Below are 15,449 nucleotides of genomic sequence, written 5' to 3' on the forward strand. Positions count from 1 at the left end.
TAATTATTCGACGGTATAAAATGTACTTTTACATATAATATATAAAGTTATATACACATTCTCAAACGTTTGAAGTATTGACAGTATTTAACTCCCGTCAATCATCTTTGGAATGCCCTTTTTAGAAATAAATTATTATCAACAAATTTTAATATGTTTCGTGCGATACGAATTTTCAACGATACATATCAAGCCGACACGTTGTAACAAACGAAATTATTATTGTCAGCATTCTACGCTTTATACAAATTTCCCAGCAGAAACTATATTTTCACGTATATGAAATGATCGACTTTTTGAAATAGAGAATAAGAAACACGTGGCAGCTAGCTCTTGCTCCGCTTGACAATTGGATATCAGACAAATTAACGCAGCTAATTAATTACCGACTAATTGATCAATTAAATAATTATCATAAGCTTTGATTTCGCAGCTTTTGTTGCGTATCGATGCTCGATGCGTAATGAACATAAAATCGTTCGATCACATCGACCATTCAATTCATGCACTTTTAATCCAACACCGAGGAAAGATATTTCTAAAAGAATTCACGTTTGTACGATCACGACAGAGTTCGAACGAAGCAAAAGGTATAACATCGTTTTCTTTTTACAGTCTGCATCATTTTCTGCAACAAAGTACAAAGAAACGTTTCCTCTGTTCTATCTTGCGGAAAAATCACGGATTATTACCGACGCGTGAACACGTTTCGGTTTTCGCAACGGATTTAGGAATAATATAGGCGTAGAAATAAATGGAACTAAATCGTGACGTTTCCGTAATGTTGAGTCTTTCCGATCAAACTTACTCGACTTAATACGTATATATGCTTTGGATCGATGTCTCGTTCGATAACGTGCGTCATGGACAACGTAATCTTCCAGTTAGAAACTATCGAGAACCACGAACGAGAAAGAGAATATGCTTTCTCGTATCGACTTTAGGTGCTATTTAGCTAAGGATCACCCATGCATCAGTGTAAACTATAATTCGGGCCAATTGTCGGGCTTGCTTGACATAACGACTTTCCTATCACTCTTTGTATGACAGATACTTACATGTTCTTTGATCAAGCACGTTACCTGTATAGACTGTATCATCAAATATGTGTCTCTGTTTTTTGGGTGGATCTGTAAATAATTATACAGGGTTTCTGACAATAGGTGTACGTCATATATAAATAAGATCGTTGTTAAGTTGAAGTTACGAGAGAGTTTTAAACTGTAACCTTCGTTTGAGCAGGCAAGTAATTTATTTTATCGATTAGTCGCGTAATCTTTTATATGTTTTCGCCTTCTTCTTAACTTTCGTCCGGTTCGTTGCTTTCAATGAAAGAAACGGAACGATTAATATCGCGTTGCTCTTGAACGAAGAGCTGATGGATTTCGTGTTTCGTTATCGCTGAAGCGGAAAGCATCTGGTTTGGTAATTCGGTCGGGGAACGCCGAGGATATTACGGATCTATTATAGGAAAGGCAGGTCGAAGGCAAATGGAAAAATGCGATCTAGGTACTTGGTTGTTCGCGTATTTAATAAGTCGACGAATTCCTGGGATTCTTTGTGCAAATATTCTTCGTTGTCGAGAGAGAGGAGCTTCGTCTTTCATCGATCGCACGGAAATTAAGTTTAAAAGATGTATGTATTCGTAGCGCGAAAGAAAAACAAACGGTAGAAATCCCGTTTTATTTCTGTTAAACTTTCAACTGGCTTCGAAGAGAATATAAACTTAAGAGGTACGGTTGAAAACGGAAAAGGAATTTGTAAATTTCACATTGAACTTTTAATTCGTAGAGATACTCTGTAATGAAAGAGATTAACCGGAATCCTAGTTAAAGTTTCGAAAGGCAAAATATACTTTTCCAGTTTGATGTAATATTACAAGTAAATACGACACAGGACCAAATCAATAGAGGATTCTTCTTCTAATTATTGTAGGTATCGCTTTCGTGTCTCGGTGTTTCTCGTAAGAATTATTGTAATTACGTATATCAGAAGGAGTTTGCAAGATACTGCATCTTAGAATCTTACTTTCTGATGTTAACATATTACTCTATATTATAAGCTCGAAATTTCATAGTTGGCCAAAGTTGTATACGACTGTAACAAGTAAGGTTTCAAAGCAGAAAACAAAGGTTGTAGGTAACTCGTGCCAATGGGATTCTATTGGACATAACAAGATATCATGTAGCGAGATTCAATTAAGAAAGTATATCCGAATAATACAGGATACTCTGTTACAAATTATATATACGTATCATCGTGTTAATATCACATTGCATATTTACAATTACGTTATACAAAGGTACTACGTTGCGTAGGAGGTATTCAATTAACGTGGCATTAATTACTTCGTTTATGGTATACAATTACGTTAATCTAACCGAAATCTTGATATTATTTCTAGTTAGAGTGGAAAAATATCTATATATTTTGAAAATATCGCACACTAGCCCTACGTTGCACAAAGTTTATGAATTTATCAAGAAATAACATGAAACGCAACTCGCGATTAATGTTAAGATAAACACGTTCGTCAGCTATGACGTCAGAACCGCTGAATCTAGAAGTTATAAAATCTGGTAATTATTCTTCCTATATTATCTATATTAACTTCTGTTAAATAAAATGTTTTACTACAATTGAAAAATACAGAAAGAAATTTACTAAGCACGTTTCAAACACCATAGATTCTATGTTTTAAAATAATTAAAAAATATAAGACCTCGATGACGTTTATGCTTTTAAATTGTATACTTTCATAATTTTAAATATATAAAGGGACAATTTTTCGAGTACACGCGTGGTATACGTATGCTCATAGTTATATCAAAGAAATTTGTTTTCGAATGTTCTTTTATCGATATTTGCGCCATTTGCGTTTCATTCGTGAAACACTGGAAACATTTGAATTCGCGTGCTTCAGGTTACTGATTTTAGTACGAATACATCCCTTCGGGATGGCTAACGTCAGTTAACGACGGTTTCGCTTCATTCGAACACTTATGGAATTGACGTCGGCCATCCAGGAGGCGCGTTCACTCTCTGACGTCAATCGAAGTCAGCCTCGCTGAATGGGATGAAATTTTATATTTAGTTCGGCGATGCTTTATGCGCGTAACCACGTTATTTCCATTTAACGGAAGCATTTCGTAATAAACTATTTGATGAGCGTGAATCCGTTCGGAGTAGTAATCGAAATGACGTCAGTTTCGTTTTATGATTTGTGGGTGGAGATCGTTTTAAATAGAAATACAGTATACAGTAAATGTAGAAAGTTAAAAAGAATATTATAGGTATGGATATTTAACATTTGAAACAAAAAAATATCGAGTTATTCCCTGTAGCTGGTGATATTTTCACGTAGAAATAGAAAGTTAATGCCGAATATTTTAAAGGATCGTAATTATGGAGTTCAGTAAGTTATGCTCAAATGAACATACATATGTAATTGGTTTTCAAGCCAAATTCGTTACGTTTGCTCGTTTTAGCATAAATTCAAGTACTCGTATGTACTTTGAAGGAAATCCGCTTCGGGTGGACACAGTTTAAAGCGAAGTTACCATTCAATATGAATAATAGAACAATGAAAACGATATGAAATGAACGTTTAACTGTTATGCGCTATTATATACCAGAACTAGAACGTTTAGAAAGATGTAATAGTAAAATAATAACGTTTCCGTGGAATTTCTCCGAATGCAATGGAGGAAGTACCACGGTGGCTGAGTTACCTGCAACGAAACTTCTTTGGACCAGCATTTGTACGGTTGTGTACGTTGGCTTTGAAATTTGGTGCGACGAAGCGTATCGTTACGACAGTCCTTTTTCCTCCGTAACGATCAATGTTTTCGTTCTTATCGTTGGAAGAAGCTATATACACGCAGATGCTTTCGGCGTAATCGCGTTCGTTGTAGCGCGTTTCCCTTTGACTATATAAGGTTGCTTCGTTCGCTGCTTTACACGATGAATTGACGCTGTTCGGAGGAGCGCACGACAATCGGTCTAGATAAACGCTAAGAAATGTGTGCGTCTGTGCACCGGTTTTATGTGTAACCGTAGTAGAGAGTAGAGAAAAGCGAGCACCGCGTTCATAAACTAGAACACGAAGGAGACGCGAATCTTTACACTAAACTTGCGCTTTTCGGCCGCATACCGCTCGAGGATCGTTTAGTTTATATGCGACTGACGAAGAGAAAAGTCAGACGGAAAGTGTATGTCGTCGAGCGTATGCGGTCCGCTGCGAAAAATACAGAGCGGAATATACCCTAATCAAACCTCGATATCTCCTGGAAGCTTCGCGAGAGAGAACGAACGTTACAGCACCGCTTTCCCCGTCTGCCTTTTCGTGGCAAGAAAGAGAGAGAGAGAGAGAGTGAGTCGTCCCCGCTCGAAGCACCGAAAAGATCCCTTTAGTCGCGCGTTACCGTCTGACTACGAAAAGAGAACGGAATACGAGAGTGTCAGTTGGGGCGAGTTGCGTCGTCACCGTTCTTCTCCTTTCTTCCGCTTTCGTCCCACGATATTCCGTCGAATTGCTCGATATTCCGTCTCGATCCGAGCTCTCGACTGACGTGTTGATCATGCTCCCGTCGAAGCTCACACACAGACATACAGAAATACACACACACGGATACGCATACATAGGCACATGGACACACGTTTCCGAATATCTTTCGCTGTCCACAAACAATAAACATTTACTCCTAATTAGCTGGTAGTTGATCGTTGCAAGCGGGCGAGAACAATGCAGTTGCCCGTCCTCGACGCGAGGAACCTGAAGAATTTAATAATTCACGCGAATCTGTGTAACCGGATGTAAAGATAGAAATAAACTCAGAGAATAAACAATAGAAGAGAAGAAATAAAGTTGAAAATAAACTCAAAAGAGAAACGAAGATACATAGGAGAGAGATTCTTACGCGAGAGTTCGAGCTGCAGTGACGCGTGGAGGCGCTCGATCTGTTTCTTCGCTCGTTCTTTTTTTCTTTTCTTGGATTTTTCGTTGGACGTGTACTACCGACACAAAGTTTCGCAGCGATGTAATGCTCAAATGATGAGAAACGTACGACGCATCTTTCATGGCGATGGTAATGTCTGGTTTTGTACAGTAGGTACGTAGTTAAAGCGGGAAGTCAGTTTAACGTCGCGATAGACTGTCATGCGAAGGAAAAATATTCGTCGTAATAGTCTTTCTATATAAAAATGTACTTGTTATAGACTATAAATTTATCTTACAATTTTTTACAATTGTATTACATGGCTGGCAGGAATTTGTAAATATCGATGAGAATAGTTATTCGCGAAGCTGGACTTTCTGATATCTTCAATTATTTCGTTAAACATCGCGCAATTTATACGACAACGAAGGGATGTAAGAAATCCTGAACAACGCTGATGCTTGCAAACTTTTCGTCGGTGGTGTACATATACGTGTGAACGTGTACGAACACAGGACACACGTGACAGAGAGAGGAAAAATATGCAAAGATACGTAAATAACGTAAATGTACGGTGGCAGAACCGATCAGGGATACTTATATACACGTGCACCAGCCTACGGACGCACGTGCATATCATGCGAGTGGAGACGTGAATGGTTAGAGCGGATGCGCGTGTGCGTGCGCGCGCCTTTCTTCGCCATCCTCTCTTTCACTTTGCTTTTCTTTTCACCTGTGAACTTCCCTATTGCTCCCTTTTTACACACAAGATTCTGTGTTTTGTACTATTCTATACGGCTCTACGAAGCTGCACGAGGCATCTGTTTCTTTGTACCTCTAAATTCTGTTACTACGTCTCACGTTTATTTCCGGCGACGTCTCTTCACCACATCGACATTCGTCCACTTATTGTTTCTCTGTGAGCCCGAAAGTTTCATTGTGTATAGCCCATAACTGTTTCTGCCGTTTTCCCATGTTTCGCCGCTTTCCCTGACCCCTTCTCTTAAAGAAATTGTATGGCTACGAAAAAGAGACTAAAAGAGAAATAGACCCGCTGACGAAAGAGAAAAGAAAAGGAAATGTAAGTTGTCCATGTTGAAACAAACTTAGCATATTGGCCCTCCATGCTACTCTCTCCCAACTGGCACGACTCTAGTTGTTATATTAGCGTTCATTTTCTTTTGCGGCTCGTCCCTTGCGTTCCTTATTTTCCTTTTACATTATCTATTTTGTTTCGTACTATCGTTTAGGTATGGCTACTTCGTCGTTTAGCAGCGATCAGTTCTTATAGTTTCTTTCGAACATTTTCTTTCGAACATTTTCCTTCGAGCCTCCTGTGTTACGTTAATTTCTTTTCTTCCGTTTGCTGTCCTGCTCCTTCGTTTCACGAGACTAAAGGACAACGAATGGAAGAAGCATGAGAACGTGATTAGCATAGCTAATTCGATGTAAGATTTCACGTTAAAGTAACAGTTTGAGCACCAAAGGCACATAGCGATACGGCTGTAAATGAAAGGAATTCTTGGTATCTATAGAAAGCACAAGATTAAATTCCGTTTTAATGATATTCAAATTCTCAGACTGTATGTCGCTATATTCTTTAATTCTTCCTTGATATTAGGCCATTCGTATAAGTAATGTCGTTTTTTATTCTGGTTCAATGACATGTTGTATGTTTGGGAAATTCGAAATTAAATCTCGGTAAGAGCAAACATTCTTCGTGCTAAATCAAGGGTTTAAAGTATTCAGGTCATTTTTCTAACGCAAGAAGGAGTTTAAATATGCATATCATACATATTTAAGCGACGTCTTTTATTACCCTGCAAGTTTAAGAAAGACGATACGACTGTGGTCTCTGCAAAAGCGTTTCTCAAATTTATACAGAACAGGATAAAAAGCGAGGAAATTTTAAAGGACAAATTTTCCAGATAATTTTGAATTTTATGGCAAAGCGAGATCTAGTCGTTCGATTTAACAAGGGAAAATAAAAATGATTAGTTCAAAATGTTCAACCACGTAAGAAATAGCAAAAACATTAAATTTCGTCGATAGCGTCGTGCGCAAATCACCTAAAGTGTATCGGAAAACCATCAGAAATAGAAAAATGGATTCTGCAGCGGACTTTCGGTAGGGAACCATCTCGAACGCGTGTATGTTTGTACTTGTTCCTCGAAATTGGCAGTAAAATCACCCATTTCTAGATCGGATAGTAACAAAGGGTGTAAAATAAATTCTTTGTAATAATCGTAGCCGTAAAGGACAATGACTATCATCTCTATTCCGACATACAGTGCTACTTCTTGTTACTGTCGCTTGAGAAAATTTTAATAAAAATATTCCATCGCTATGATATACGTTTGATGATTTATAATGAACTCTCGAATCAAAGTGAAATCATTATGATCGTAATTTAACAATTAGGCGGATTGCAGGCAGCTTTAGTTGGTAAACCACTGGATTTAGCAAACTTCGAAGAAATTTCTTTTCATAGCAACGTGTTTATTCGTGAAAAGCAATTGGAAAGCATAGAAAAAATTAAATATCTCTTAGAATTAATGACATATTTAATATATTCTCCTAATCTGGTAAAAACAGATTATCCATTTGTTGAGCATACAATTTTCTAAATAACAGAAAGTTTAGGAACACGGATCGTTTAAGATCGATATTAAATAATTTTTTTAGTCGTAAAGACAACAAATTCTTGAAAAGGGAATTACAAAGTTATCTATAAAATAACAGATAGGTTTTACAAATAATGCCCTTTAGGAGATTGTCACCCTTCGACATATTCTAAGTGATAATATATCGCATTATCGTTGTTCTATCATATTTAATACTTGGATATTTAAAACGACATTACGTATCGGATGTCCTAGTATAACGAAGAAATCTATTCTCTCTCGATGGATGCGTAAATTATTTTAAAATCTGTAGTCAGAATTTTCTAAATTGACGAAATTTCTTTTTTAATATACATTTATATATATCTAGTAGATTTATATTACATATTTTACTTATTACAAACTTTCATTCTATTATATTTCAAATATCACATACGAAACGAAGGGTTTAATCTTCATTCTTCTCTTCCACCCCTGTTCTTTTTTATTTTCGCTCTACGTTCCTTTCTCGTCTCTCTCTCTCTCTCCCCCATTTCTCTCTCTCTCTCTCTCTCTGTGTTTCTTCTCTGTCTCGCTCTCTGTCTCTACCTGTTCGTCTATCTGGCTGTTTGTACATCTACCTACCCACGTACCGATTTTTGTTTTTGTTTTTAAGCGCACAGTTTTACACGATCAGTAAATTCGTGCTAAACTATGTATATGTGCGCCAAACGTCCGAAACTTTCTTATCGATCGGCCGGTGCTAAAGGGACTTTTTTGAAAATTCTCCGCAGCCCTTGACTCGTTCGGAGGAAATAAAACGAGCACGATATCGCGGGCGTTTGGCTTACGCTTTCCCTGCAATCTAATCGGTTGGAAATGTCCAACGAAATGAGAAAATCGAAAGAATGCCACTCGATTTCGGAAAGAATCGCGTCTCTGAATCAAACTTCTCGCAAAATCCATCATGATACGTTTAACGCGCCAAGTGCTATCGGAGCACATGTGTTATAACGTTGATCGATTGATTTCCCTCACGGAATATCGAACGATTTTCCAGGAAGCAGATTATAAGTTACCAACACTTTCATGTTGTTTACTTTGTATGAAACGAGGATGAGGAGGGAGTAATATTTTTTCGATTAATAGCAACTTCAGCTGCAGTCTAAAGAACATGATAAAAGAATTTCTATAAAATAGAAAAAACAAAAAAGAAACGATATCGCTTCATTTACTTGGAGACAATTTCATAAATTTTGTTACAAAATTTTTGTTCGCATTAGTTCAGCTTATTGTTAGAAAGAGTAAAGATCGAAGAATAGTTGTATTATTTGCAAAACAGCTATAACAACGAATGATATTAGTAGATATATGTTAAATTATTTGTATACGTAATTTCTTATTGTTTTTATTGTAAAATATATTTCCGACGCGTTACTTGTCTATAAAAATCTTACTTTGTATTACACACGCGACATTCAAATGAAATATATAAATAGCCTGTTCTAAGTTGGTCGCATACATTAATCCAAACAAATAGACACCCTGAAACCAGACGTCACACAACATGTAATTAATTAATCCACTAGACTGGAGTCAATTATCAGTGCAGGCTGAATTAGCTCACAAATAAATGAATTGAATGCCAGGTTAAATTTAACGGATTTTATTGAATTTACATCAGGCAATGAATTCTAAATAGACCCATGAACTTTACCAGCTTGAACACCAACTGAAACAATGAAGGATCTGGATAATTTTGTATATCTAACGTTATTGTTGTTATTATATTTTTATCGTCCAATGATATTTTATTATGTAACTGTACGTAGTATATGTAACAGATCGAAATACGAATATTTAATGATACGTTGAAACGATCATTAAAATGTTATAGAATCTAATTTACAATTACTATGAAAATGTTGGTAACGCAAGAAATCTACTACTTTGGCACCGTGTTTAAAATTTCAAGTTAGTCGATTAGAATACCTCAGAAAATATTGGCTATTTTAAAACTCAATTTATATTCAGAAGTATAATCGACCTGAATAATTCTTTCTGATAATACGAAAATATCTTTTATTTCTATTTTAATTGATAAGTGAAAAATAATTGGAAATAGAATGCAAAGCTTCGCGATATCTTCTTAGATATTTCAACGTAACTAGAAAAATTACATTGAACGTCTCAATTTGCGTAACCTTTTGTAGTTTCGAAACGCATGTTTAACGACGATAACAAGGGAAAGCGTATGCGAGAAGGATCGTAGCCTTGCACATACAACACCAACGCTTCTCTCGCGACTCTGCTTCGGCTTTAAAGGTGTTCGCCAAATCGAATGTAAAATAAGCGTGAAAATACGTGCTTACGATCACGGTATCGTTCGTCGCCGTTTTTGCGTAACCTTTGAACGCGTTGGTCGTTAAAAAAGACGACCGAGAAGAGGCACGAAAATTGAATCGCGTTGACCTTTCATGCGACGAAAAAATCAAGCGATGAAAAAACCGTAAAATTTTCCAAGTAAGCAAAATTTCATCGAAATTTCACAGAACTGTCCTTTGACGGCCGATCATTTGTTCGCTTCCGTTCGTTGCGTTTCCGCTACCCTGTGTCCCGCTCGAGCGTCGACTGCACGTCAATGGAAACTTTAAGGCCGAAAAAGCGCCGCGACCACACGCACACCTCGCTTGCGTAGTTCATTGAACGCGTTAAATAGACGTAAAAAGCAGACGTACAGTCCGGGAAAACGGTACGTGCGGAAAGAGAAGGCAAAGAATTCAAATCAACGTTGCCTCATTCACGAGATACAAGAAAATTGAGAGAAGGAAACGGTACGAACGAGATGAGACGATAAGAACGAAGAGGAATTCGTCAACGACCAATGGATCGGAAGAGGAGCGGGAAATCAGGAAATGCGAACTGACGTCCATTTGTTGCGATCGAAGGAAACGAACCTTTTTCTTGGCTGTATCGTACAGATCAGTGATGCACAATAATCGTTTAATTGGATGTTGAATAATTCCTGAATAATAGTTTTCTTGCTACCTAAAATTAGAACGGGATACGACGAGTTTAAATAATTATAATTCGGGCTATGATATGGCGTAGTGTTACGTCTATTTCGATTATTGGAACGAAAATTTCAGAGATTTTCTGGAAGATAAAAAAGCGACACCGGTGTCGTCGTGACACCAATCAATATCGCTTATCGTGCAATAATTTACAATCTCGCTATATCGTAGCTTGAATTATACGAGAACAAGGAGCAAAGTTTGTATTTTCGATGGTAAAATGTCTGATAAAGATATTTTACAAAAACACTTTTGAAACGTTTCCATGAATGTATTCAGGATATCTTTGTGATTTAGCATGTTGCATGCCTTGATAGAATTAAGAACATTGATTAAATTTTGAGATTAAATCGTAAGTTTGAGTAGGATGTGTAGAAAAATGGTAATATCGTTGAAATTCTAACATAATTTTTAAAAAAATTTTAATTTTTGTGATTATAATATAACTATTGGCGTGACTATTATAAAATTATTGACACAAAATTGGCGAGGATACGAAGTACAATGAATTTTAAATGGAATTGCTATGTCTTTTTTAAGTGTTTCAGCTTTGTACAATCCAATGTAATTTTTACATTCAGAAAAGTCAGAAAAAGATACAGACAGATACTGCGAGGAAATATGTTTTTCAATGTAGAAAATGCATACAAAATACGTTTCACAGCGGACAGTTTTCTTTTATTTTATACGTTTCACCCTATTCTCGAATTCCATTTGCACATATTAACTTTGCCGCTACGAAAAGCCACACCAGTGACCACCTGTGAATCTATCTCAACCCAGAAACGTCTGTTACAAAGTTCGTACCGAGAACTTATTGCTGAAATGTTTCATTTTTCATAATTTTTCTTTGTATTTGCAGAATTACTTCTAGTTACTATTTTTCAGATAATCGCAAGCTTTAAAATCGGGCGTCAATTTAATAGCAATTCCATTTAAGAAACTAGAAATATCTAATAAAATTGTCCTCCGCGTATTATACAAAAATTCCTTCCTTATTAGAAAAAAATTCTTCTTACCCTGAATACATTTCTATATATAACGAAGCATTTAACGACAGAATTAATCACTGCATGTAACAAATATTTTCATCTCTTATCTATAAAATGCAGCAAAGTAAATAAAAAATAACGAAAATTATTTTACAGAAAAATGTGGCGACTATGTATGTTGTTCATCACTGATATCATGCTACCGTGCTCTCGTAGCTATAGTTGTTAAACATAAACGCGGCTCTCGCGCAATTATAATCTTCACACGATCACAACAATCTGTACTATGTGCATCACACATAGTTTGCTCGCTCTTGTTCGTTTTTGCTTTACTCACAACTATTTCTCCACAAGTCGCTTCTGCATGAGAGAATGAATCCGCTTTCTAATTTTCACGTAGGAGATACGCGTGTAACATAGACGTTCGATCTTTCGACTAATCTTTCTTATGATCTGCGAAGCTGATCCGATTGTCATGATATCGGGTCTACGATTTCGATTTCACGGAAACGGAGATCGCGTCTTTGTTCATTCGTAGACTCGCCATTAGCCTTATTGATCGTCGTCGTTAGAAGCGGCGCATCTTCATCTTTCTCTCCTCTATTTTAGGAACAAATCGCGAAAGAGAAGCAAGTGACGGGCCGGGTACAGATTCAAGTTTCCTACGAAGCGGATCGCAAGGAGTTGATCGTTTCTGTTTTCATGGCAGACGACTTGTGCCCCAGAGAAGATACGGGATACGGTACATTACCGGAAGCCTATGCTAAATTGGTTCTAGTCCCGATTTGGTAAGAGTTTATTTGAGAAGATATAATGAACTTTCATCAGCACAATAATTAGATCGTGCTAATATGTAGATTGTCGTTAATATTACATTACTTTTTTAACGTTAGAACGAACGAAATCTACTATAGATTTGATTATCTTATAAATAATAACTAGTTGAAATAGGGTTTTTAACCAGACGAAGGTTAATTGGATCACTTGCCACTATTGCAACTATGTACGTTTTCAACTACGTACTTACTTTAATCTATACTACGTTTTTGCTAAATAGTATATCAGTCTACTAAAATCTTGGTAAACAATCTTTTGCACGACTTTCTGAACGATTACTTTGTGCTTTATCTTATTAATTGTAATTCGTAAAAGATAACACCTGTAAAGAAGCAAGTAATTTTATCTAAATAATAAATGAATTACCAAGCATATTCGTATATTTAGCTACGTATTTATAGAAGCTATTTCTGTATTATGTTTACAGGATGATATACTATATCAGTAAATTTCCAGTCAGTACAATCTTGGTTGTAACGATCTCTATTATTATTTGCTAACGTTTCATAAGCTTCTCAATCTCTTGTTAACCGAGGCTTTGTTACCTCAACGAGAAATAATCTCGAACTCCTTCATAGGCTTTGAACCTTTTTCCATTCAAATGATTCTGTAACGATCTAAATAAATGGAAATCGGATGATGTGGAGTGAATGCGGGCAATATTCCATACTTCCTTAACTTAATTGTTTCGTTCTCTTTTCGAAATAATCAAATAGCTCCGTGCTTTGCTGCGTATTTTGCTATTGTAAATACGTTTCTTGGTATATTCGATCGCGGTATCAATGGCTCTGTATTACATATACATTTCAGTGCTGATCAAATTACTTTGAAAACCGCGGTCGCGGAGCCAAGTCAAAAGCCAATTTGGAATGCAACATTGCTCTTCTCCGGAGTCGATGGAGAAAGTTTGATGAAGCGAGCAATCGAAGTAACTCTCTGGGATTTCTGTCCCGATGGCGATAACGTTTTTCTCGGCGAATGCAGCGTTGATTTACAGCGAGCTCTCGAAAACGATAGAGCTGTTTGGTAAGTATTTTTCACGAGAAATAAAAGATACGGTTACCTTCTCCGCGACATATATTAGTTGCAATTTAAAGCCATTTGTAACGATATAACTCATTGTTCGTTTCATTTTTATTGTTTTATAATCGTGAGTTTTATCGTTGCATCTTAGAAAATATTCTTGTTAAATAAAATACGAGTACGATTTAATATCTGGTAATTCTTATAACAGATAATGTAATTTTCATTGCGGATGTTTATGCATATAAAGGAAATGAAATGTTCAAAAGCGCACAGCGTACGAATGATATCCAAAATATTGTATTAAGCATTTTAGCAATATTAAGAATTTGTACCATCATTAGAAAACAGCGTGCTACTTTCTCGTATATCTTCTAAAATTGCAGTAATTTAAGCTTCATACCGTACATAAGAACAATCTATGAGATAACTCACGACCGGAATGGAATCGTTTGCAGGTATCGGCTAGAAGATCCTCGCGGCCTTCGCGCAAGCAAATCGCCGTACTGTTCTCCCCGTGGCTCACTTTCAATGGAAATTGCCCAAAGGTTACTGCGAAAGACGGAACTGCGCGAAAGAAGCTACAGTGACGATACACAAAGCGACAGCGGAAGTCCGGAGCTCGGTTACCTTCACCCGGATCACGCTTGGCATGCAAATTCTAGGAGAGGTTCCAGCCAATCCGAACAGCTAGAAGTGGAACCGTACGAACTTAACAGAGATTACAGTAGATCGTTGCCCGGCAGCCGAAGAAGCAGTTTCCAAAGCCAAGGCGGCACCGACAGTAAACGTAAGTGCATGTTCATTGGTTCTTTTATGTCTGTACGTACATACGTTCCAGTAGCCTAACCGTACAGGTCGAAAATTTTCTACGTGATAAGACTGCTGTTGAAGCATATAATTTAGTAAAATTGCAAGTATTCGCTAATATGACACACATAAAAATTAACAAACAGATCATGTTATACGAATTCAGAAAATTATAACAAACTGTTGTTCAATTTTTGCGGTTCTGTGTATCGAATTGAATTCGGTTTTTTATTTGTATCGATCTTTTTGCAGTTTTAGCGTATGTTCGGTCCTAGCGTGTTCCTAATCTATTCAGTTGCTTAAGATTATGACACGGATGTGTGGAGCTATTTTTGAAAATTTCTAAAACTCTAAGCATTCATCTAGTAAGCAGAACGTTTGCATCGCGTTTAATCTGTAATTTAAATTATTTCTCGGATCTATAAATAAGGTTTGTAGCTCTATAGGCTTCTAAAGCTTTACATGTACTATGTGATTTTTAATCAGCTACCGTGCCAACTACCTGATTCCACGAATGCACATAATATTTGTAAATCAATCGATCAAAAGAAATGTATAAACATAGTAAAGAAGTTATAAATTTTACGAGATTTTTAAATACTGCTATTACGTGTACATTGCCATGTTTCTCCATGAAATTGAAAAATTATAAATAACAATAAATGCATTGAATAAATTCTTGTAATTTCTGCATTGTACAATATTCATTCTTATGAACAGTGGAACACTATCAGGAAACAAATATGTGTGAAACGCAAGTAGATAATGGAAACGTCGATATCTGGAAAAAGTCAAATATAAATGTGAGAACATACATTGTAATCTAAAGGCTGAACAAGAGACCATTATTTCCCAGTTCTCAGTATTTCACTGAATATTCGTTGGCGTTTCAACCTTTTTATTTCTGTATCGAAAGTTCTCGCTACATCCATAAAATATAGAAAGTGAAATAAAATGTCACCGGACTACATCTCAAAGTTCAGAAAGATGGAGGATTTTCCAGTAAATTTAAAATTCGCATGCCATTTTATTATTTCAAAGAAGATTTTCGCATTACAAAATTGTGACTGTTCAATTTACAAAGAATATTGTGAAGAACAAAAGTCCCTATTGAATGAGAAGTCCTTATGAATTTGTATAACGTGCAGTTCTTTGTAAAATATGTACTTCTGT

General features: G+C 36.4%; 1 protein-coding gene and 1 long non-coding RNA gene across 10 annotated transcripts in view; one reads left to right on the forward strand and one right to left on the reverse strand.

Moving 5' to 3' along the window:
• The window catches only part of LOC100650471 (regulating synaptic membrane exocytosis protein 1), a 151,178-nt gene that overhangs the window by 117,550 nt on the left and 18,179 nt on the right, over positions 1 to 15,449 (forward strand). For all 9 annotated transcript variants that reach the window (XR_007224167.1, XR_002307756.2, XM_012310919.3 and 6 more), the window contains 3 exons: positions 12,216 to 12,394; positions 13,254 to 13,469; positions 13,925 to 14,256. Coding sequence is in view for 7 of the 9 variants with exons in the window: in XM_012310919.3 (XP_012166309.1) it covers positions 12,216 to 12,394; positions 13,254 to 13,469; positions 13,925 to 14,256 (727 nt within the window). In the remaining 2 variants the exon portion in view is untranslated. The remainder of the gene's footprint in view (positions 1 to 12,215; positions 12,395 to 13,253; positions 13,470 to 13,924; positions 14,257 to 15,449) is intronic.
• Positions 1 to 15,449, reverse strand: part of LOC110119348 — a 61,877-nt gene that overhangs the window by 26,318 nt on the left and 20,110 nt on the right. The window lies entirely within an intron of this gene.

The sequence above is a fragment of the Bombus terrestris genome, chromosome 1 (assembly GCF_910591885.1).
Source record: "Bombus terrestris chromosome 1, iyBomTerr1.2, whole genome shotgun sequence".
NCBI lineage: Eukaryota > Metazoa > Arthropoda > Insecta > Hymenoptera > Apidae > Bombus > Bombus terrestris.